This window comes from Chamaea fasciata, unplaced genomic scaffold (assembly GCF_029207755.1).
Source record: "Chamaea fasciata isolate MVZ Bird 193981 ecotype frontalis unplaced genomic scaffold, bChaFas1.0.hap1 SCAF_3, whole genome shotgun sequence".
In the NCBI taxonomy this organism is placed as follows: domain Eukaryota; kingdom Metazoa; phylum Chordata; class Aves; order Passeriformes; family Sylviidae; genus Chamaea; species Chamaea fasciata.
In genome coordinates this window covers 60,700,789-60,724,897 of record NW_027094088.1, presented here as the reverse complement: position 1 = coordinate 60,724,897, position 24,109 = coordinate 60,700,789, and the positions used below count along the sequence as shown (strand labels likewise).

Sequence of the window (24,109 nt, the reverse complement as noted above, 5' to 3'; positions counted from 1 at the left end):
ACTTACATACCATTAGATCTTTTTTTGAAACACAATAGGTGATTTCTCCATTTCCTTTCAAAAAAACCCAAAAAAGCATTCATACAAATATCTGCATTTGATCTATGTAGGGATTTTTATAGCAAGTGTCAGGTGACATCTTCAATCAGAAACATAGAGGACTGGGTCCTGAATGAGAGGAGAATGCTTCCCCCAGAGAAAAGTGCTCATTCTCCTCCTCTGTATTTTCAGGTCCCCTGAAAATTATCAGTGGCAGTAAAGTGTTCCCTGGCTGTGAAACACAAGGGAAGAAAACAAGGTACTGAAATGTAAAATGAAACAGTTCTTTGTATGATCCCAAGGAATGCTTCTATACAGAGCTGTAAGGTATTTTCAGTTCAAAACAAGAATGATAAGAAAAAAAAAAAAAAAAAACAAACAAAAAAGAACAGAAAAATAGAAAAAGGAAAAATTAGTTTAGTAAAACTGAAATAAAACTTTTTCTCTGGATGTCTCAGTATAATTGTTGCCAGGTAGTTTTTTATCCTTCTTACAAACCAGCTTAGCTCAATTTGAAAACAAAACATTGTGTCAAAATCAAAGATGAGGAGCCATTTCATTTTGAAACCACTGAAATGAAATATTTAAGCTCCCAATATTTCTCCTCAGCAGAAACTACTGGATGAATTGCATCAAAACAAGCAAATAGCTTTGATCAATACCACACTGTGTCTTCCAGTTAATACACTATTTGCATAAACAATTTCATCCGGCATTACCACAAGTGCAACTGAGACCACAGAAATAAGTCAATCTGCCCACTGGGTAATTTGCTGTGGGATGCAAACCACGCCACTGCTTTCAGTCAAGGACAAGAGACGGAGTAGCCAAAGAGAAAATTACATTCCCATAGGTCCCCCCACACCTTCCCCCAGCCAGTAATGCGGCACTGCCACACATCGCTGCTGCAACAACAGGATGGAGAGCTTTTATGAAAAAATATTTGGGATGTATCTACTTTTCCTTTCCAGAGAAGGATAGAGCTAGAGCTATCACATATGGGCAGGTGGTCCTGTTACTGAAGATTGCCCAGACTAGACATGAGCATCAAGGACAGGAGCAGACTGTCAGCTAGGAAAGGTTGAAAAGGCGCAAAGTCACAATGCGTGCAAATCCCCGGAAGCATAACCCAGCTTAAAAATGCATTACTACATTCCTGTGCCATGGTCAGTTTTGCATTCCTTCCCTTGGTACAAGCATTAACCCCAAGAGACCAGGTGAATCCAGATAAAGCCTGGTGAGGCAGCAGGGCTGCTCTTCAGCAGCACCACATGGGATGAGTTTCTGCAGGCAGTCAGCCGCACCTTGATGGAAACAAATGCTGTGATGCAACAATGTGACCACTTGCCATGAGGAACAGTTCCATTCCAGATGGAGGCCAACTTCTTCCCCACAGCAACAAAATGAGCTCTCTTTCCCCGCCAATAAAGGAGGGGAGCCTGTGCACATGCCCTGGCATAGCAAGTGAGCGGAATGATGCTCAGATGCCCAAGTTCTGGAACAAAGTGAAATTGCTTTGAAGCAACTGGTTTCTGGCATAAAATTTCTGCAGAATAACAAATGGAGGTTGGCCTTCTAATTAACAATTTCAAGGGTCTTCTAGGATATGAATCAGAAAGAAGCAAAATTTGAATATTGCATTAGGGAGAGTTCACGTTCTACTAGCCCTATGTGGACTGTCAGTGTGCATCCTAGTAGCTTGTTATGATTTATCTTCATCAGCCATAGGCTGAAATTACCAGACTCCAATTACTTTGCTTCCCATGTTCAAGAGAAAAAAAAAAAAAAAAATTATGTCAGGCCTACCACAGGAGATGGTTTAAAATGCCCGAGGTAGAGAAAGTAATCTACTGTTCTCTGACATTTGCTGCCTGAAAGTCATTCACATTAACAACCATTCAAACTTGTTTAGTGCAAAGCAATTGCTTCTATTTTCCTCTTGTCAGTAACATTAGCTTCAATTCAAATTTAATTCTTCAAAAATTTCAAAATGTAGAATAAAATTCAGTGAGGCTTGTCAGGGACATGTAAGGGTCTTGACAGAACATACTGTCACTGAATTTGTCTTCCTTAATCTGTTAATTTTGAAATGTCTATTTTCAAGGGAAAAAAACCCTGATGATCTACACTTCTTTTACTGTCACAGGGTAGGCAAGAGATTTATGATGATGTTTACCAGACTCCCATTTTAATACCACTCCTAACATAACAAGGACTACAGAGGCAGAAAAATAGATGCGCTCAATTTAAACTAACAAATTAGGCGATTATTTATGAGAACAACTCGAGGTTTAGTTACATAGCAAAATACATTTAATAACTTAATATCCCATCACCATGAGTAGACTTGTATAACAGGCCATTAACTTCTAAAGACTTTGGACTTATAAGGTTAATATCTTCAGTGAGAAGGGGAAGTAGGTTAGATGGTTAAACAACAGTAGTTGTCACAGACAGCTCACCCAGACACTGAGGATACTGGCTTTTATCAGCATTCCTGCTTCATATGACACCCACCCAAGCAATGCTTTTTTAGTTTCTCTTACAGTTAAATAAAATTAACAAAAAACCCCACAAGACATACACACAGCTTCACTTTTTTGGTATAGTGCTTTAAAAGAAAACAACTTTAAAGCTGTATTACTGATGTGTCTTCTGAATGCACTCATGTTGGTTGGGGAGGTGGGCACTGCAAGATCAGACGGGAAAAATAATTTTTATTTTATTTTCTATTTGTGAAATCAGGAAAAAAACCCTGCATGCAAGCTCATGCTGACTACAATAGATTCAACCACATTTCAAGCAAATTAGTACTGTTACAGCTCTTTATGGTACAGCATAAGTCAACCCAAGAAAAAAACAAATAATTTCTTACATGCTAGAAAATGAAAGTAATAAAACTCAGTATTACACAGTTGATTGCTTCTAAGCACTGCATCTTCACTATTTTTAAACTAGCAGTAAAACAATTACCAACAATAATAAACTTTGAACAGTTTAGGGGTAGTAGCTGGTTTACAGAATAAATCAGATGGGTTGATGAACCTGATATCTACTACTTACACATCAGATTAGACATTACACAAACATGGCATTTCTTTACTCAGTCAACTAATTTTCTGGGGTTTGCAGTGCATGTCAAGATGCCAGCTCCCTTGGGAAGACTGAGCAGTTACCTGAATGGAGGAGGCCTGGCATCACTCTAACACATGAAGACCCCAACACAGAAGTTAATTGCTCTGAAAGAGTTTGACCTACTGCCTTTTATTAACAGTAATATCACTATATTTACTGAGGGATTCAGCAAGAAACTGGAAAGGTTCCAGTTTTAGTGTTTGTGCCGCCTGGCTAATGTCACTCTCTCTAGACAGTTTCATCAGAGGCATCTTAAAATGTGCACATTTCATGATCTAGGCAGAAATACTTTTGCAGATATATGTCCAAGGAAAGGACAGAGATAATCAAAATCCTGGTCCTGCCCTGAAAGTGTTAGCAGTGCAGCAGTTAGTTAATTAATGCCTGTCAGCTGGCAATTCTCTCCCCCAAAATCTCCATCAGTACAATGAGCAGATCTCATTTTCTTCAGTGAAAAAGTCAAGCAGTTCCAATTAAATTTGTAACAAGGAGGACTCACAGTCATATGCATGGAAGGCTTTGTCTGGTAGTAGGCAAAGGAGCCTTGTATGATCTTTTCTGCTCTCCATGGCTGAAAGAAGGCAAGATAGTAACATCCAGGAGATTTGCAATGATAAGAAGACAAAGCACAATAATGCCTCAAGCCATCTCTATGTAAAGCAAAGTTTGCAGTCAGCACATACCAACAAAATTAGGTAGAATTATTGGAAGGAAGCTAAGTAATGCAAAACCTGGTTTGGTTTTAAGTAAAGAGCTTGCCAGTACTTGGAACAATATTCTGCTATAAAAACATGTTCAAGAATGCAATGGTATTTTCTGAAGACTTACGACAGATAATTCTAATTATGTCCATTCAATTGATATGCCTTCAGATTTTTGGGAAAAAAAAAATCATCACACTGAAGGCCGCTAGAATGATTTTATTTTCTTGTCTTCTGAGTTAGTCTTTGTCAAGCACTTGTGTGACAAATCCAACATTACTTCTTGCATTACAAAACGCAGGGACCATTTTATGTGACATAGATCACTCTGCTGTCATAAAGCTTTGCAAGCACTCTAGCTCTTTGGGATTGGAAATGGAGAAAATGAAAAGAAAGTATTGTTGATTAAAAAGCTCAGAGTATTGGAGTATTTAAACAGACATCATCTACATTGGTACAATAATATCATGCAGTATTTTATTGCTGATTTTCCATTCATTATATGGCATCAAATATTATTATTACTTCTTACACAATGGTAATACCTTGCAAGTTGATTATTCCAACTAATTTATTTTTATGATTCTGGGTAATTTTTTTTTTTTTGGACAAAAAATGAGTATAAATCAAAGATGCTATTTAATTTCTGTTGTTTTCACTTTTCAGTAGAATGAGCAAACTTAGTATTTCAAAAAGTAGTTTTCTTTCACAGAAAATGGCTGCTTTCATTTATTAGCTATATCACATTTATAGTAATTCAATCTGTTCTCTTTCAATCAGTCTGCATTGTTAGTTTCTTGAGATCTCTGAACTTCAATGTTATTCTCTACTCTTGTTTCAGTTATTTTCTGTGGGAATTGCACTGTAGCAATAGGAAATTTAGAAAAAACAAACTACCTATCTTTATGATTTTCTTTCAACTGAGCTATTAAGAGAGGCAAAAATCGCTTTTCGGAACTTATCAACTTGACACAAAGATTTTACAATTTTAAACAGCAGAACCAATGTTTTTTTCAGAAGCAAACTTTTTCATAGTGTTTATATGGAAACAACACAGAAGTAAAATTCATACCATAACAGAATATCTTCTTTCTAACAGAAAACATAGGATAATAACAATCTAGAGTAATTCTGGTGGTGCAGACTGTATGTTTTGAAAATTTATTCAATTTCCTGAGCTCAGGTTTGCATGCTGAAAGCTGAACTGCTGAACATTTTTGTATACAAAGTAATAAACTTGAAGCATCAACTGAACATTCTACATAAGGAATGAAATATTCTCCAATACTGAGTTTTCTAGCTAGTCCAATTAAAATGATGGTGTGTTTAAATTTTATTTATAAATACCAGTGGGTCATACCTGATGGCATTTTTATGCAGCGAGGTTATCCCAATTAACTAGAGCTTTGGTTGCACCAAAAATTCTGTGGCACTGCAGAGCATAAAGTGCTTATGTCACAGATTTTAAGCTGAGCATGTGGTTTCATTCAATTAATGCCTAAAACAAAGGATAAAAATTATAAAAAATCCTACCAAAAGCTCAGAAACTTGTGACTTGGGAAGCCCCTTTTCTTTAGTTTCAACAAGTGTTGAACACATCCTTTAAAAATCAGGCACAACCTAACAATATTCCAGAATAAATTGAAACAGTAAATCGCTGTTCATTGTCTTATTTTGGATATGCAATTTCCTTGTTTCTTTTGCATCATTCAAGAGTTCATGAACAAGAAATGAAAGGGTTGACTTCCCACCTTCTTCCAATAGTTTGGTTTTTTTCTGCCTTGTCATCAGAGTGCAAAAACCATATAAAACCAAAAAACCAAAGACTGTAAGACTATAGGTATTGGAAAGGCAGTTGGGATTGGTTTTAGAGAGGAGAGTGACTACAAGGGGAATAAAAGCAGACACTGATGATTACAGGACAGAACTACAGCCTTCCTTTGATTCACAGTAGTTCAAATCCATGGATGTATTTAAATTTCCAGGTCCAGTATCTGATGCTTAACTGGAAATTGAAATCCTGATACAAGAGAAAGGTGGAAAGTGAATACCCAGGAGCTGAAAAATGGATGAGAAAAACAAGCAAAGTGGTAAAGCATATCCACTTCACTGCCATCAGCACTAGGGAAAATGTTTGAAAAGAAGACAATTAAGAAAGTCCTCTTGCATCTTCTGCCATGTCTTATATTTTCTGAACAAAATTAAAAATACAACTTCGCTCCAAAATCCAACAATCCATCAATCACAAAACACCTTAACTTATATCTTCCAGAAAAAAAAAAAAAAAGAGACAAATGACTGCAAGATGGAGAAAAGACCTTCCTATAAACATACTTCTGTAACTTACTTCTGAAACTCAAAGCTAAATTTACAAAGTGAATAAAACTACTATTAACAGAAAAAGGACAGTTGAGGATGAGGAAAAGGCTGAGTGGTAAAATAAACACTAGAAAGTAATATATGGTGAAACAAAGTACAGATGGTTTCATCTTACATCCCTTAATTTTGTACCAGCTGAAGTCGAGTAATGTTTCAAATGTAGGATATTCACAAATGTAGGATATTGTGATTGAAATTACAGCAACAAGGAGACAAAATCTATACAGAATTGCTTCTACTTAATAATAAAATATGTAAAGCTAATTTTTTTCTAGTGTCAATTATATTGGCATGCTTGCTAGCAAACATTTTTTAATTAAATGAGCTTTTAAACTTAAACAGTAACTGCAAGAGTGTAAGAAAATGCAGCCTTATGGGCTGTCATAAGAAATACCTCGAAGTTAGCACTTTACTTAATTATACAAATGTGTAATATGAAATCGATTTCTTGTGCACTGTATTAGTGCCTTGCTTATTGCAAAATACTTTCGTATTGCTTTTGTCAACATAAATTAGACTTACACAATTTTTTCTAACACTGTTAAATTAAATTATGTGCTTTGCAAGTATAATATTAAACCAATGAATTAAGCTTCTAAATTCCATTAAACCATTGTATTTCCGTTATATTCTATAATGGAACTTTAAAAATCAAAATAGTTCCTAAAAGATACCTTCAATAAACCACAAAGAGCAACTGAGCTATCAATTTGAAAAAAAAAAAAAAATTATAAGGGGAAATTTGCATCCCACCTATAAAACTTTAAAATTTGCAGCAAATCTTTATTCATTAAAAATCAAATAGCATAGAGAATACTACCAGCAATTAATTTTCGGCACGGCTTGCATTATCATTTCAAGGTCAGGTTTCATTGGCCATGCCTCAGTGGGAGCTTGGTTTTGAGATCACTAAACACTGCTCGCAAGGGAAACATCATTAAACATGCACTTGGAAAAGTGAAATTATTTGCAATAGCAACAACTGAAAAACTCTGCTATCCTGCCTAGACCCTTTTACCCTCCAGAAAGAAACAAGTGTTTTTCAGTAAGCACTCATGAGCTGCCAGATATACGTGTGATGGAATATTTGACTCTACCCTTAAAAACAGCTTTACCTTCAGACCACAGATCCAAAGACTGGTCCAGTTCTTACGGCATCAGATGAAATCACAAAACCAGTGACCAATACTTTCAGGAAATATTAAAAGTAGAACACCTAAGAGGCAAATTATGTACCAAGGAGGCTGGAGGGAGAAGAAAGAGCAGTGACTCTTGCGCCCCGCAGGGACCAACAGCAATCTTGACAGACAAAATTACTACACTGCATGCATCACACGAGGAAGTCCAACCTCTTTGATATTAGTGGCTGGGATACTCAAACATTCATGCTGCAAGTATCATTTCCATCTCCAACTGGAAAAACAAATCTCTCTACTTCTTGGATGCTTGTAATTTTTTCCCAACTTTCAAACTGCATTTATTTAAAATTTATATTGCTTTTTTTTACTTATTTTCTCTTTACCCCTAATTTATTTTCTTGACACAACTTTTAAGATAAGCAGTGCTTTCTCTCACCATAAGCCATCCTCACAATGCAGGGAGTTCCAAAAAGTAAGGTGAATTCAGGTTGCTGCTTACATCCAGGTAGCTGGTATCATTTATGTACCCCTCTCACATGACTGATTGAGACAAAAAGGCGACTATGATAACAATGTAGAAAAATGTACTGAAAATGAGTGGCTGCTTCTTTGCAAATGATACCTGGCAGGAACACACAGTTTTGTCTATTTTTTCAAATTCAAAAAATATAACAGATATGGATTTTTTCTCCTTCATATCTATTGTAATGCAATAGGAGAGAGAAAAATACTTTTAAACCATCTGCCTGGGTATTAAAGATGTTAGAACAATTTACAGAAAAACGTTTCAGTATGTTGAAACCATTTCATTCTTTACAAAGCTATCAGAATATTTTTCTTGAAATTGATATATATTTCAACACATCTATCTGTTTAGGTTCATACACACAATTTTAAATCTTAAAACAAAGATTTCTTTCTTAAAGATTTCTTTCTTAAAACAAAGATTTTCTTTCTCTATTTCTTTCAAATATTTTTTCAGAAAATACTGTCAGCAGCACCTATGAGTGGTGATGGACATTCACTAGCAATTTCTTGAAGCAATCAGGGACTGCAAGATTTCAATAAAGTGCTGCAGTCCAAACTAGTTGGATCTTTTCCTGTCTTTGAACACAACAGAGAATATCAGTCTGCCTTTTTTCTTTCTCTTTTTTCCTTTGTAAAGCAGCTAAGCAAGAAAGACTGATTTTGAAGCATGTTTTTCACCATGATTCATTCAGGAAATGTTGCTGTTGGTTCTTCCATCTATGCCATGAAAAATTTCACTACAAAAGGTAGATGAGAAAACATATGATCCCTCATTGTCCCTGACCCCAGCCTTCAAGGATGGGTCCCTTGCCTACTCCTGCTACTCAGTTACAGCAGTGCGTGACAGACTTTCAACAGTAGAAGTGCAGCAGGGATTTGCAAGGGACAGGTTGGTTCTCATGTCCTCCAGTGCCTCAATCTCTCCCCCAGACTTACTGTACATTGGATGCCAACTGCTACATCGGTGTCTCACCATTTTCATCTCCTCTGGTCCCTTAAACCCACAGGAGGCTGCACACTACGCATTTTCCCCGGAAGACATGGGAAGCCAGGAACTGCCTCTTCATATCAGCAGCCTAATGGAGGAAGAAACAGAGTGCACCACCTTCCAGGCAACATGAGCTGAACAGCATGGCCTAGAGGCAGCTGGGAGAGAACATCAGTAGCTACTGTGGCGGTAAAGTTTATCAACTAGTTCATTTCTAAGAAAATCTAAGATAGCAGAGAACATTTCAAGCCCTCTCTTGCTTTCCTCTACTTTTTATTTTAAAATAGGAAATGCTATCCTCTTGCATAAGGACTTAAGCTATTTCTCTGTAGTAGAGGATAGGGTGGAGGGGCCTTGGCAAACAAATGCTGGCTTCACCACTTCTGGGATTTTCTCTGTCAGTGTGTAACTGTCAAGAGAGCAGCAGGATCCTTCAGAAAAACCAAAAAGTCTGAGGACCAGCAGCTAGAGAGGATGAAATCATTTAACTGTTGGCACTCACACAGCAATAGCAAAAATACAAATCCAGAAGTTACAAAAATAGAAATCCAGAATGCTAGAAAGAAATGGATTTAGAGATGCTCCATGAACACCACAAAAACAGCAACAAAAAATGTAGGGATCAATGAAAAGGACACTGATAGTGCAAGCCCTAAGGATAAGAAGTTACAGGGAAAAAACTTGGTCATCTCTGTCTTTACGTTGAGGATGTTAAATGGAGGGGGGAAAGACATTAGATGACAAACAAAATTTTGTAGTCTTCTCAAGAGCTAATGGGCTACTTCTTCCAATGCAATTTAGCTCATGAGACAAAGGTGAAGCTTGCTACAGTGAAATCTGCTACACTAGCAGGTTTAAGAAACATCAGAGTAAAGCTCCAAAATGTGCAAACTCCAGTAATTTAAGAGTTTGCATCTTTTAAGCATTTTAAGGCAAATAATTCTCTTTTAGATGTCAAAACACATTTTTTATTAATTTTCTTTTTCTCTAACTGTCAGAAGAAACTTTCAAGTGAAAGAACTTGAAGGGTCTTTATGTCTACTGTTGTTGTTTATAGCAAATTATATGCACAAAAGCTATATTGCAGCAAAAGAGAAAAATAAAGTATTTAAAAGTTAAGAAATTCCACCTTTGAAATATCAGTAACAACCTTAATTCAATTTCCTTATGCACATGCATTATATTATTATTGTCCTTGAGGCAAAATGGAAAAATCTATACATAAAAATACAATGTCAACTAATGTAGGGAGCACAGGGTAAAAAAATGCAATAAATACAATTCTTTACCCCTGTACTTACAGATTTTAAGTAATCAAACTAGATCACAAAAGGCATATCTAAGAATACTCCTTACTGACAGTTATAGGCACAAGTGAGTGCTGCAGCACTGCTGTCTTGCTGTACAAGCCCTCACACATATTTTGTACCTAAAAGCACACGGTCCACCAGGCATTCATCAGAGAACGTCCTGAAAGGTTTGCCTGGCCTCTAAGATACTCATGTTTGCCAAATATGAGTTTAATAATCTACTATATGATCAGCATATATCAGTATATAGAATACAGTAGGCAGTTTATCAGTTTTCTGTACTGGTGCAGTCAGCTAAGGAAAAAGTTACATGGCTGCTTTAAAATTAAAAACACAGAAACAGAGGCATAATAAATAGATATTGAGTTACTAAAAAATTTATTCTGAATATGCATAACATACTGAGTATTTAAAATGTTCTTATATCTGACTCAGATCAAGTACTTTAAATTTTCAAATATTTCAAATATGGAATTAGTGAGTTGTCCACTACATCATAGGTTAAGAAAAACTAGCAGATTCCAGGATGGTACTGACAATAGAGGATGTTCTATATTTTTCTCATTTTTATACATAGTAACTTAATTTCTCCTGATAAGAATTTTAACAGTTGCAATATAGAGCTTATCCACTCATAATTAAAACAAGTTTACTATAAAGTATATTTCACCAATGTGCAGAATACCATAATGACAGTGGAAATTGTAATTAAGAGGCAGAACCTGATTGATACAAAAGATGGAGAGACTGGAACATCAGCTAGTGCACTAAGTACAGGTTCCCACTGAGAAAAAAAACAAACAAAAAGAAGCACAAAATCCTGCCATAAAACCCAGTGTGTGCTGGATTTCCACACTCCTGGGAAGACACTGGAAAAAGAATGACTACGTCTCTCCAAGGTGTTATGGGAATTAGTACACAGCTAACAGGGTACTCGGATCAGACTGGAAAGGGACTGCAAAAGAGGAACCAGTTTAAAGAACTGCTTGCGGTTTCACTGATTTCCTAACTGGCAATAGCTTACTGGCTACAAGAAAAAAAGCCTCTCTCTTCTAGCATATCCTCAGCACCTCTGCAGCCAGCATCAAAGGAAACTGGATAACTATTTCCCCATCTCAGTCATTGTACAAAGCCCACTCGCCATACATCAGCTGAGCTCCAGCAGAGAAACAACTTGACAAGACAAGCTGAAGCAATATGTGTCAAAGAGATTGAATTCCACTTTCATATTAGTACAGAAGAAGACAGTGCATGATTATTGCTTGGAGCGTGTGGTTGTTTAGGGGATAATGGTAGCACCTTAACACTGAGAAGTAATGGAAATTGTCTGTCTTGCTCTCATTCTTTCTGAGACAGTCACTTGTGATATGTCTTGTTACACTGCCAGGTCATTTCTCTCTTCAGGGTCCTTAAATATCACCTGTCCAAGTTGACAATACATCTCTCCAATGATGGCATTATGCTTTGTCTCTTGTTAAATAGCTAGGCACTCATTTTACCAAGGATGAAAAGTCACACTTTACTTGCAGAAATTAAAATATTAGAAGCTGGACACTATATTAGAGCTCTGCTTACCAAAGCTGCCTCTCTGCAAGGATGCTCAGACCTCAGTATCAAGGCATCTTAATGTGCCCAGGCCCATGTCCTCCTTTACGTTCTTGTTTATCATAAAGGGGACTGCTCCTGATGTTGTTAAGTTCAAAGAAATGGATTGAATTTTTAAATTTTCAAACAACAAAATGTATCTACAATGATTTTCAGGTTTGTTTAAATGCCATCGTGTTCACCAAGAAGAACTTCTATTACAGAAGCTGCAATGCTTCCAGTACCCCACTTTCTCACACCAGCAACTGTTCTGTGCAGAAAACAACTCAGTAAACCCTGCTCCAAAAAACAGACCTTTAGCACTAGAGGCAAAAGAGTTTCTTCATGAGCTGTCAGTGCTATATTTAACCCCCACTACAATTCCACATCAGATGGAGAAAGGCATAGCATGAAACAGAGAAAGAATGGTGATGAGAATAACAGGAGGATATTTAAAGGCAGATTTTATGCAATTCAAGGCTGAAAAAGCAGATTGCAAATACCACAAGGGGTTTTTTTGCAACTATTGTTCTTTACTACAATTGCTGCATACTTGTTTCCTAGCCTGTGTTACGGTCTAGACAGGCAGAAAGAAGCCTGCCCATCATACCCTAGTGCTTTACACAGAACTACCAGAACAGGATGGCTGGTCTTCAGAGGTGGATAAAACACACATTGGCACACGTATTTATGGAGAGAATAATGTGAAGTGTCCAAGAGATTAGTTTTAGGACAACAAAATGCATAACAGGAGCATCTGATATTTTCTAGTTTAAGTCTGTCCACAAGGCACTGAAAGATTATGGCTTCCACAGAAACTGCATGTCATGGGATGCAGCAGCCCAGCTGAAGCCTCACCCATGGGAACACACAGTATATCTATTTTTAACAGACCTTTAAATCACCTAGAGCGATTGCAGAAATTATTGTACAGACTTAGAATTCCCACCTTAAACTTGCAACTCCTTTCTTAAACACAGAGACAGTAAGCTGATTTGTGAAAGCAATATTGAAGAGTGATAGCCCTTTTTCCCCCCCACTGTGGGACCAGATCAAATTAACACAGGAGAAAAAACCCTACATTTGTGAACTGCTTTAATTTAATGCACATGACAACTAGTAAATTCAGGACTAAATAATTCAAAGAAAGGCATAAACATCATGGTTTATTGATTTCTACACAATCATGTTGTTGTATGTATTTTTTCCCATTGTATAAAGTATGTGCATATGCTCTGAATATGCCCCTCAGTAAAGTGACAATGAAAAATGTCTACCATTTTAACTTGTCATTCAAATACACATTCCCCACCTTTTCTAGTAATGCTAGTCAAGATAAGCCACATCTAAAATCTTTTTACTGGTTTCCTTTCTATACTATATTCATCATCATATGAACTGCAAACCTACAAGCATATTATGCCATATTAATAAGTTCTACAACATATTATTCGTTCCCTCATCCCCTGTTTAGACAGAAGCATCTGTATTTGCTTTAAACTTTTAAATTCTGTTTTAAGGCAGAAGGGAATGAAAAGCTGGGGCTGAAGGGGGAGGTATGGTCGTGTTAAAAAAGGAACAAGAAAAACCAAACACAAAAAGCTGAGCATCAGAAAAAGAAAACGTGGAAATGGCAACCTAAGAAGTCTTTGAGGTGAAGTGGAAGAAGACACACAGAAAAAAAGAACATGCTCAGCTTGCATGATCCTTAATTGATTATTCAGCTGATCATAGACAAGGGCTAAGCCAAAAAAACTGTAAACAACATCTTCAGGAATGAATTGATCTCCACTGACTTCTATTTAGTATATTTGTTGCATTCTTCTCACGCTCCCCATCCACCCCTTATTATATCAAGTCAACACCAAAAGTCAACTCTGCATGGACAAAGAGTTCTTGGTCACATTAAGAGCAGAATGCAGACACTATATTGGTGATAAAACTTGTCACTTAATAATTAAAAATTTCACCCCTTCCATATGATCTTCATTGTTAAGATTCTCATTACATAATACTTAGCATTCAGACAGATAAATCCAAGATCTTATTGCAGCCAGCACAAAAGTAAGAAATGTGCTTGCTCTGAAAAAAAATAAATTAATGTGAGGTAAATAAATTAGAGAAAAATTGCTTGGGAAATGTTTATAGTCAACCCTGCTTTCCAAACAGGAATGAGACACCAAAGTGAACTGGTTTGTCAAAGGTGATGCCGAAGGCCATAAACAGAGAGCAGGTTTCTTGAAATCCAGTTCTGCACTGTCTTCAAAGGAAACATGGTACCAACTCAACTGGTTTATTTATTTGTAATCATTTAACTACTACAGGTTGTGAACTGTGAACAGAGCATACCATACTCCCAGTGGGTGCTCATGCTCTGACATTTCAGGCTAATTCTTAGAGTTTATTTTGCAGACAAAATAAGCTACATTGTCAAATATATTTTCACCAGTCCCTATCATTGAGCAAAATTTCTCTAAAATAAAGCTAATAAACTGCAAAATATGTACTTATGGTACTGTTATAGAATCTGAAATGTTTAATTATCTGAATGATAATTTAGCATGTTTTCATTTCCAAGGGTAATGAAATAGCTTTTAGAAATTAATGACCTGAAAAACAAAATACACAAAATGAAATAGTTTCCAAAGGTAACCTGAAATGAAAAATAATAGTATACAAAGGAATAAAAGTTTATGCAGTTGATTTGGAGATGTGAAACAAGGAAAATAAATTTCAACCCCATGAAGAATTACTGTCTAAATCACGTCTGTACCTCTAAACTCAGTATTAATTCTGGTCACATCACATATAAACAACAAGATTTTTTCCAGATTTCAACTTTGTGACAGATTATTTTTATTTTGGTTCCCTAATCCTCCTGAAAACAAACTCTTGCACAATGCCATACCTTTAATTCTATAGAACAGGATGCTATATAGATTTGGAGAGGGGCTGGAGAGATGGGGATAAAAGACTTGTATCAGAAGAAAATTAATTTAGTAAGCAATTTTAAGATTACACCTTCAAAATCTTTAAAACATTCTCCAATGCTAAGGACAGAGTGAGAAATTTTGCTCTAGTTTGCAAGCCAAGGACTACAGGACCTCTTCTAGTTCCAGTGCCTAAGTCTCAGCCCGGATGGTCCATGAATCTCAGACCTCTTTTCCCACTCTGTACATATGGCCTACTTTGTTTTTTCTATATATTGCAAATGCTGTACTTGAAACAGAGATAAGATTCAGCCAATTCAAACCACTGTGAATTAGAACTCAAGTCTTTTTTTCAAGCAGCTTTTTTTTTTCTACCAGTTTCATTATATTCTGTAATTTGTCAACTTTATCATAGTTACATTTTCTTATAAATTACATGGAACTGTTCCTGATAGGGCACAAACAGAAGTGTTTATTCAATTAATCCATAAAACCAGTTTTAGATATATAAGCCAGTTCTTCTCCATTTAGGTTGATTTTATTCTGGTTTCTTAATCAAAGTGCCTTATATCAAATTAAATGCATTAGAGAAGAACAATATCAGCTTTATTAACCAAATCTGTAATTTAATTTTTAAAAAATCAAGTTATTCTGACAAGAGCATTCTATAAATCTGTTGACTGTCTCTAATTATATTACTTCCTTAATTCTTCATTAATCAAGCTTGGTATTGGCTGCTCCATTATTCTGTTCAGAATTAAAGTCAGGATGACAAGCTTTTAATTAATTGGGTGATCCTGAGCCTTCACGTCAGTATTTTTAACGCTTGCTTTTCAAGTCATCTGGAGCTTTCCAGGACTGCTCCAGATTTTTATTTGAAAACAGCAAACAAAACCAGGTAACATTAAGAGCCTTGACAAGTCATTTTTAGGCTTCTGGAGCTACTGATCACCCGAGGGGTAACTTGAGTTCAATTGCTGCTTAATATCTCCTCATCTCTTTGTTAAAATAGAGGCTATTTCATTATCATTCCATACAAAAGCACCACATGGTCCATTCCCCCTCTCAGCACCAGCAGGAGGATTTACTGAGAAACAAAGTAAAGAGAGTGAAATTCACTCAGTTCTGCTTCATACAGTCCAGGCTCAAATTAGGTAAAAAGAGTTATGCTGCTCACTATCCAAATGAAACAAAATTTAAAAATTTAAAGGGCAAACAAGGATTAAATAAAAACCAAATATTTATCTAGCAGAAAAAACTGCAAAGAATTCATGCTTGCAAGAACCAGGGCTTTTGGAAAGAATGAAATTATATCTCTTTGCAATGGGTTTGGAGATAGACTCATGGGGGAGGAGAGGAAAAATATTGAATGCATTTGGTAAATCTCATCAACATCCCCTGCCACAGCACAGGCTGCTGGTACTGCTTTCCTCTTCCACCCTTCCACTCCTGCTACTCACAGCCCTCCATATCTAATCCACACTACTCTGCCAAAAGTACCAAAATAACTGAAAAAATTAGTATGCTTCCAAAACACTTTAGTGCTGCAATGATCAGAGCAACTTAAAAACTTATTAAAATTTTTCCTGATTAATTTTTAATAGACTGATAAATGAAAATACAATAAAAGTCAGTCCCATAAAAGTTTATTTATGTACTTACCAATTCTCAAACACTATAAAATTAATATTGCATTCTTGAACAGTTGAGAGACCTTAATTATGAAACCAAACTAAAGCATCAAACACACCAATCAATCATGCTAATAAAAAAAAAATCAGCTGAAATTAAAAATAGAAGTCACAGTTCAAAACAAGAGCTCCAGTCTTCTAAAAGGGAAATACTATCTCAACCTGCAGCCATGTTTTAAAGAAGCAGACACAGACCAAAAATCTGTGAACATCAGCCCCCTAACTCTGCAGAAGCTCTAATCAGGCTGTGAGTTATCTGGCCTGGGTGCACCCACAGCACTTTCAAGTGCTGCAATATGAATTATTGCCCATATCCATTCTTTTACAGCTGGAATGGGCATTGTGGATTAATGCACTGCAATATATTTTCTTGCCACAGACAGTGCTCCTCTCGGAAGTGTGATCTATTGACTAGTTCCATGCACTTTGGATAAATCATGGCAGTCTCAGTGTGCTGTGGGCATGCTCTGCTCTGGGAAAAGCCACCAAACAAACCAAGGTGAGGCAAGAAATGGAGAAATTGCTTGAGACAGAGGAGCTCTGTGTAGCGTGTGGTGTTGGTAGCTGCTCCTTTTCCTCCCCTTGCCTCTACCACAATGAAGGGGTATCCTGACATCGTGTCCTTCGCTAGAAAGAGAGCCAGTAACTTTAAACAGTCTTTGCTGTTTAAAACCTTTACTGACCAGTGTGAAAAGTGCCAATGACCACAACCCTGTCTTGCTGTGGGTTGCTCATCCCTCCCTGCCCACTGGTAGAGACTTCAGAAGGAAGGCATTAGAGGCCACTGCACACAACAGAGGCTTTGAAATGTGGGTGGCCATGCTAGAGGAGTCCACCTCCCTAGGTCTGCTATCCTAACTCTAAGTGAAGAGCATTAGAGTGATTTACTGCTGAATATGATACTATACTATAGAAAACTAGCCATCAACAAAACTCTTTCCAAAAATGAAGCATGAGAGAATTCAGGAAACCCATGCCTTGTATAACATGGCACTTGCAATGTTGCAGGAAGAAAATTTCCAGTTAGTGCAGAGGGAACTTGCAGCTGCAAGTATCATATAAATGATACTAAGCAAGGCTGAATACAGCAAACAAAAAAAACCTGAAAACTAATTTAGGGGAGGTCAGTGTCTGAACTTGCAGTTTACTGCCAGTTCAACTGAGTCATCAGCATTGCACTCCTTTGAAAAAGAGGATACCATGCTTAATTTACACAATCTGACAAGAACTTGGCTGGGCAGTCTGCCTGGTCTCTTGCTAGGTAAGTCAGCTGCAGTACAGTCCTTTCTTATGGATATAAGCATCATTAGGATTCTATATGTGGTATGGCTATCTCAGCAGTGGCAAGCAGCACAAAAAGCAGAGCATGGTTGCTGGTGCCAGATGAAGGTCCAAATCAGATGGCTCTTCTACAGGATGCTTTCCCAATAACAATTCTAGTGTTCAGTATTAACAGGAATAAGATGAAGTTCCTTAGTTCAGACTTTTCCCATTGTTTTAATATCTCCCTGCTCCACCTCCCCATATCGCACTCAGTTGGTAAATCTATATGGAACAAGACTCTGGTGCATTTGGAATCTGATAGCAAGACCTTAAATGGTTCCAATTACTACCTGGCCAAAAGCCCAGAAACAGTCACAAGTGCCAAACACATTTGTAAAAACAACAGCAACTTATAAATATTGGTGAAATGAGGGCTCTTCTGGAATGACAAATGTAAAATAATTTTTAGAAGTATCATATTAATTTAGTTTCCAGCTGTTCATCTTTAGTTTACCCTTAAATGTGTTCAAACCATAAACAACAAAAGTATGAGCAATAAAAACATGTAATTTAAGCACTCAAAATGTATTCACATTGCCCTTGAAGCTATAGTCTAGTCCATAATAATACCTAGGTATTAAGGGAAATAAGACAAAAATTCTGCTTGAAACATGAAGACAGCTGTTTTTCTGCAAAGGTAAATATTTCTCTCTGTCCCGATTTTAAAAAAAAAAAAAGGTTGAAAATTATTCACTTATCTGTATTTTTATTAGCTTTTAAAGTTTTAACCAATTTCAGTTGCACTACTGCAAGGGACACAAATTAAGAGTACAGCTTAGCTGTTCAGTGCTGTATATTCCAGGAGTCGCCTGTGATATTGACTCTATCCAATTTTATAAACACGTTGCCTCATATTTCTAAATTCTCTTGTACAGCACACAGCAAAGCCTACAAATCCAGGTCCCCACCCAGAACCCTCTGCCTTGGCTCTTCAAGTGTAAAAGGCAACAAACACTGAGTGAAGTAGAACTGTACACATCCCACAGCACACGCAGATTCTACACTGCAATGTCCCCCTCACTCCATTCATTTTAAAAATAATTTACCATTTTTATGTAACCACAACAACATTTTAGTTCTCCAGATGGCCATTCAGGGTCACTTTCTCAATGGCAACCTCTCTGGGGTCCTTCCGCTATAAACCCCAAAACAATGGGATTTGAACATGCTTTTGTTTTTCAATATTTTTCCATGCTTTGGGGTTTGTTTTTTTTTGTTTGTTTGTCAGAGGAGAATTCAGCAGTATCCTGTACTCTGTATATTGTTTTTGAGATTAATAGATATGGAAAATGTACACAAACATTCTGCACTTGAAAGGGCAGTAGAAAGCAGCCCAGCTCCCAAGCCTACACCTGCAGGTGTTCATGTGCCAGCATTGCATGGCTGAACCAGCATCGCCTGCTCTCCTGCCTTGAGGCTGACTCCTACCAACAGCAGGTCTCTGTGATGGATAATGATTTTGAACAATGAAATAACAATAATGACAATAGCAAAAATAATAATATCATTGATAAATATTTTCCCTTTCTCAGCTCTGTTAAAGGTATAAAGCTTCCCCCCATCCTTACTCATTTCATTATCAAAAGCAAAAAAAATTGCAAACACACAGCACTCTTTTTTCCAACTGTTTTACAATTCTTCATGCTTTTCTGAAAAATCACACCCTTGTGCTGAACTTCAGTAAAGTAGGAGCAAGCAATTCCACTGTGTACATATATTAAGCTCTGGACAGGCTGAACTATTGACCTCCCTTGCCGCTAAAATATCAGTTAATCATAAAACTGAGCTGTGAGCTGTTACTCAGAAGCAGCAGCACATGTAAAACAACAACTTCTAATTTAGAGTTGAAAAAGCAGGTTAAGTGAACAATTTTAGATTTTCCTGTCTTTTCTACACCCTGCCCCTCTCCCCTTACCCCCTCAAGGAAAGAAAGGCAATAACAACTCAGAGGATACACTCAGAAGGACAACACACGCCCCAGAGCCACAGAAAACACCCTTAAGGTTTACTTCTGGTTAAAGTGTTACTCTCTGCCTTTTGTTTTGGTGTTAGAATCCTGGAGAAGTGAATAATCTGAGCAATGATCCTAGGCAAGAGGTGAAATCAGAATGAAATATAGCTCAGGTGCCCAAGGGAGGACCAAGGGGGAGTCAGTATCCTTCAGCATTAGCAGCTGGGAACACAATGCCTTGATAGCATCATCGGTGGTGCTTAGAAGAGGAAATAACAAGGCATACACCTGGCTCTTACAGAGGATAATGTAAGAAAATAGTGTTTTGCTTCAGATGTTTCAGACTTCAGACATTTAAAAACACTCAGTGATTTCATATATTTGATTGCTCAGCACTATCTTTAATCACAGACTGATAAAGCAACACATCTAACAAAATGCCTTAGCTTCAGCACAGGAAAGATTACCTGGGAAATGCCGGGTAGACAAACTGGCTGTCAGAGGACTTAACTGGTGGAAGAATTATCCCTTCATTAAAGAACAATTTTGTTTAGCATTAGTGGAAACATTTAGTAAATGAGTCACTAGACACTAGTTTTGCTATGAGGAAGACAGAAAATGATCTAAATACCTAATAATAAAAATGTACGTATGACAATGAGGTGCGTATGATCATCACTCAAATCACTAAGGAGTAGAATACATCTCCAGCAAAGCAGAGGACAACTGATCAATATGTTATTAAGAAATAGCATGAAATTATAAATACTGAATGAATTATGGGGGAAAAGTATTTTAAACTTCATCTGAAAACAATGATGATATTTGCTTAAGCATTAAACAAACAGCAAGCAGAATACTAGCTTATGCTCATTATTTTTTCAGCAAGTTTGCTGTTGCTGCTACTTGGAATGTACACTTTAATCCTTACAATCTCATCAGATCCACATACACTAATGCACACTTTTTAAGCTGCATAGAGAACAGTCAAACTTCATGTCAAAAATTAGTTTATTTCCCACCATTCCATCTGATACTGAGCAGTTAATCAATTATAACTTGTTTCAGAATTTGAACTAATGTGTATAAAACTTATGGAAAGACAAAACTGACAAAGAGCATTGACAGAAAAGAGAGTATCTGTCTGAAAAATAAGTGAGCTTGTCAGAAATGAGAATTAGGAATAATTGAAGAAACTCCAGAAAGAAGATATTGCTGCAGACATGTCATCTAATATAGCACAGTAAATCACCTGCCAGTCACTGGTACAATACTGGCAGCAGCAGAGACATATTCCCTTATTACCTTTGCCTTTTCTTATAAATCTTCTCTTTGGAAGAGACTAATTTTTATGTTTATAATTTGCCTTTTCCAAGCAAAACGTAAGTATATACAGCCAAGAAAATCATATTGTGGAGGACTTGGAGTTATCTATCACAAGCCTCGGGAGAACACTGCAGAAAAGGAAGGTCTGTCTCATTTTCCAGACAGGTGAGGAGGTAGCAGGGTGTTCAGTCTGCTTCTGTCCCTGACTCACCGCTGATGCTGGGCACAATATTCCAGTCTTCACAAACCCTTGCTGACATACCTTCTTTTAACTGAAACTAACTAATAGTAACAAGTATTTGCCTTCACTTTAAAGGAATAGGAAGAAGAGGTCTTACTGCAAGGTAAACAGCTTGAAATTTTATTATTATTAAAATAATGCTGTCACAGAAAGCTCAGAATTTTCTGCTCAAGTATTTTTTTTTAATCTGCTTAATTTCATAGTGAATTAAATTGAGTCAATTTTTTTCTCGAGTGAGACTAGATTTTGGAGTCTTACATGTGAGTGTTATGCAAAAAAAAACCAAAAAGAAATTTTAAAAAAAATTAAAAAAAAACCCCCACACAAACAATAACACTATTTCCCCTAACAGGCTTCTAAAACTATGTCACAAAATTCATTACTTCCATTCCCACAAAAATCTTTACCCTGTCACAACCTGGGTAAATTAAGTTACATTTTTACAAGTGCTAGGAAAACAACCTGAACATGTCAATTTGTTACTCTCAGCTCAGGTTCTTGGAAACAGAAGCAGTTTTCCAATTCCTATTTTTTCAGAAGAATGTCTAAACCAATTCTGTGCAATAAACCAATACTTTAACCTTACTTAGATCTCAAAGACTAACACCTTAACTGAAAAAGACACGTAGATTTTTCTACTTCACTGGAAAGAAAGACTAAATTATAAAAACGATCACTAACTCCAGAAGATGCCTTCAGTTTGGTCTTACTCCAGCTTTGTGCATCAATTTCTGACAGTACTATGAGCAACTTTAAAAAAGATTCTCTAATTTTCTGGAATTCATACCCAATGACCCAGTCTGCTAGAATTTCGGGCTTCTGATCCAGACCCTGACACTTTTCCTTAAGTAAACAAAATGAGTGGTCTTCCATCAGAGATCTGTCTTCCAGTTGTGAAAAAACTATTTATATTTCTGACTCGCATATGCACATGTATACATGACACATGGAAATCTGAGAGTTCCGTTTGTCCTTCGGATTACTTTAATGCAATTTTGAATAGATGGTTAACAGCACCCTTTGCTAAATCTAATATTGTGCCAACTTTAAAATGCTGTCAGGCCCTAGAAGTCCTGCAACTAGGAGGGAAAGCTCCACAATTTAATTTATGTTTATTTTCCTTACAGTCTGAGTTTCAAATCTATAATTTTCTCCCCTGTAACTATGAGACGTAAGTATTATCTTTCTTCTTGTGAAAGCTGAGATTAAAATAACTTTAGTAGCTTTAGAAGGAACAGCATATAACACAAGTTGACAGTGCTTAATTTTCTTGGTGCTGGCCACGCAGGGGCACTCTAAGAAACAGGAAGCAGACTGCCAGGCTCAGCAGCACATGACTTCAGTGATAGTGATCAAAAATGAAGAAAACACTATTTGTATTTTCCATTGTATTCTACAATTTAGAAAATCATAGAATATCCTGAGTTGGAAGGGACCCACAATCCTCATTGGGTCCTACTCCCAGTACTGCACAGGAGAGCCCCAAGAGTCACCATGAGCCTGAGAGCATTGTCCAAACTCTTCTTGAACTCCAGCAGGCTTGCTGCTGTGACCACTTCCCTGGGGAACAGTCATAGAGATTTCACTATTCGTATTATAGCTGGAGATTCAGGCCATATGTAACTGCTTGGGAAAAGACAAATTATGCACAAGTACACTATTTTTTTTTTTGTTTGCATGTTTCTATTTCTTAAACATATCCCTTTTTCCCATGCAATCTGCTTTATGTGCAAGTTTACTTAAAACATAATTGAAAAAATGAAGGTGAAGAAACAAGGTGGTCAGGACTTTCCAGAAATCAAGAGGTCCCCTTCCCCACATGATGAGAAGCAAAATGTTTTCTTAGATTTTTACCTTCCTGCCTCCTAATCTAAGGGTTAGCAACCTAGACAATGACCAGGCAAAGAAGAAGACACAGCAAATCCTTACTGATCCAGAAATTTGGGGATCCTGCAGGTGTGAAGGTCCTGATACTCGTTAATTAACTGCCAATCTAATAAACCATAAAGTAAAAAGTTTTGGTCTTTTTGTTAATTTTTCCAGAGCAACACTCACCAGCACACTTGGTCCTAGTGATGAGTGGTGGTCCTGGCTGCCCTGTCCCACCTTCGCCCGGTCTGGTGAGCAGGACCCGAATCTCATATTCAGTGTCAGGGTCCAAGTGCCAGAGCTTGTAGGTCGGTGCGTTGACAGCATGGGTCTCTGTCCAAGTCCCGGACGTCATCCTGTATTCCACTTCCTTCAGGATGATGGGGCCATCCCCAATGATGGAGTTGGCATTCAGCTGGATGAGCAGGTATGTAGGCCCAACACCCAGCAGCTGCGGGGGGGCTATTGGCCGAGGCGGCTCTGCAGGGGAGACAAAAAACAAGCCAGCGATAAAACAAAAGCTGGGAAATCCACTAAGAGGAGGGCTCTCTACACAGGGAGTTGTCAGAGTTTGGTCAGCAAAGATTCCAAGCCTCAGAAACAAATTCAAACTGACATCAGTGATGAAGAGCTGAGGAGAATTTCAGCCGATGGAAGTGAGTGGTTCACTACTGGCATCTGCACAATGCTGCATTTTCCTCTTAAAAATCTCAGCTAGAGACCACAATATGCTGTCTGATTTATATATTGCTGCTGCTTGGGATTTTTTTCTGAAAAAAAACTATGCTCATTTATATAATTTACTATACCAATAACTTGAGATTTTCTTTTATTGACTGAAGCCACATTTGCACTTTTCTTATAGAAAGAGCTGCAAGAGATGATACACTACCTCTGCACAAAATATTCTTGAAAATGAATATCACTGCAGTTAATCTGAGATCCACAGGATGCAGTTAGGGAAAAGGATACAGA

The 24,109-nt window shown here is 37.2% G+C and overlaps 1 protein-coding gene across 5 annotated transcripts in view; it reads right to left on the bottom strand.

The window, feature by feature from the left end:
• PTPRK (protein tyrosine phosphatase receptor type K) overlaps positions 1–24,109 on the bottom strand; it is a 381,996-nt gene that overhangs the window by 140,840 nt on the left and 217,047 nt on the right. For all 5 annotated transcript variants that reach the window (XM_066179209.1, XM_066179211.1, XM_066179210.1 and 2 more), the window contains exon 7: positions 23,321–23,614. In XM_066179209.1, coding sequence (XP_066035306.1) covers positions 23,321–23,614 — 294 coding nt within the window. The remainder of the gene's footprint in view (positions 1–23,320; positions 23,615–24,109) is intronic.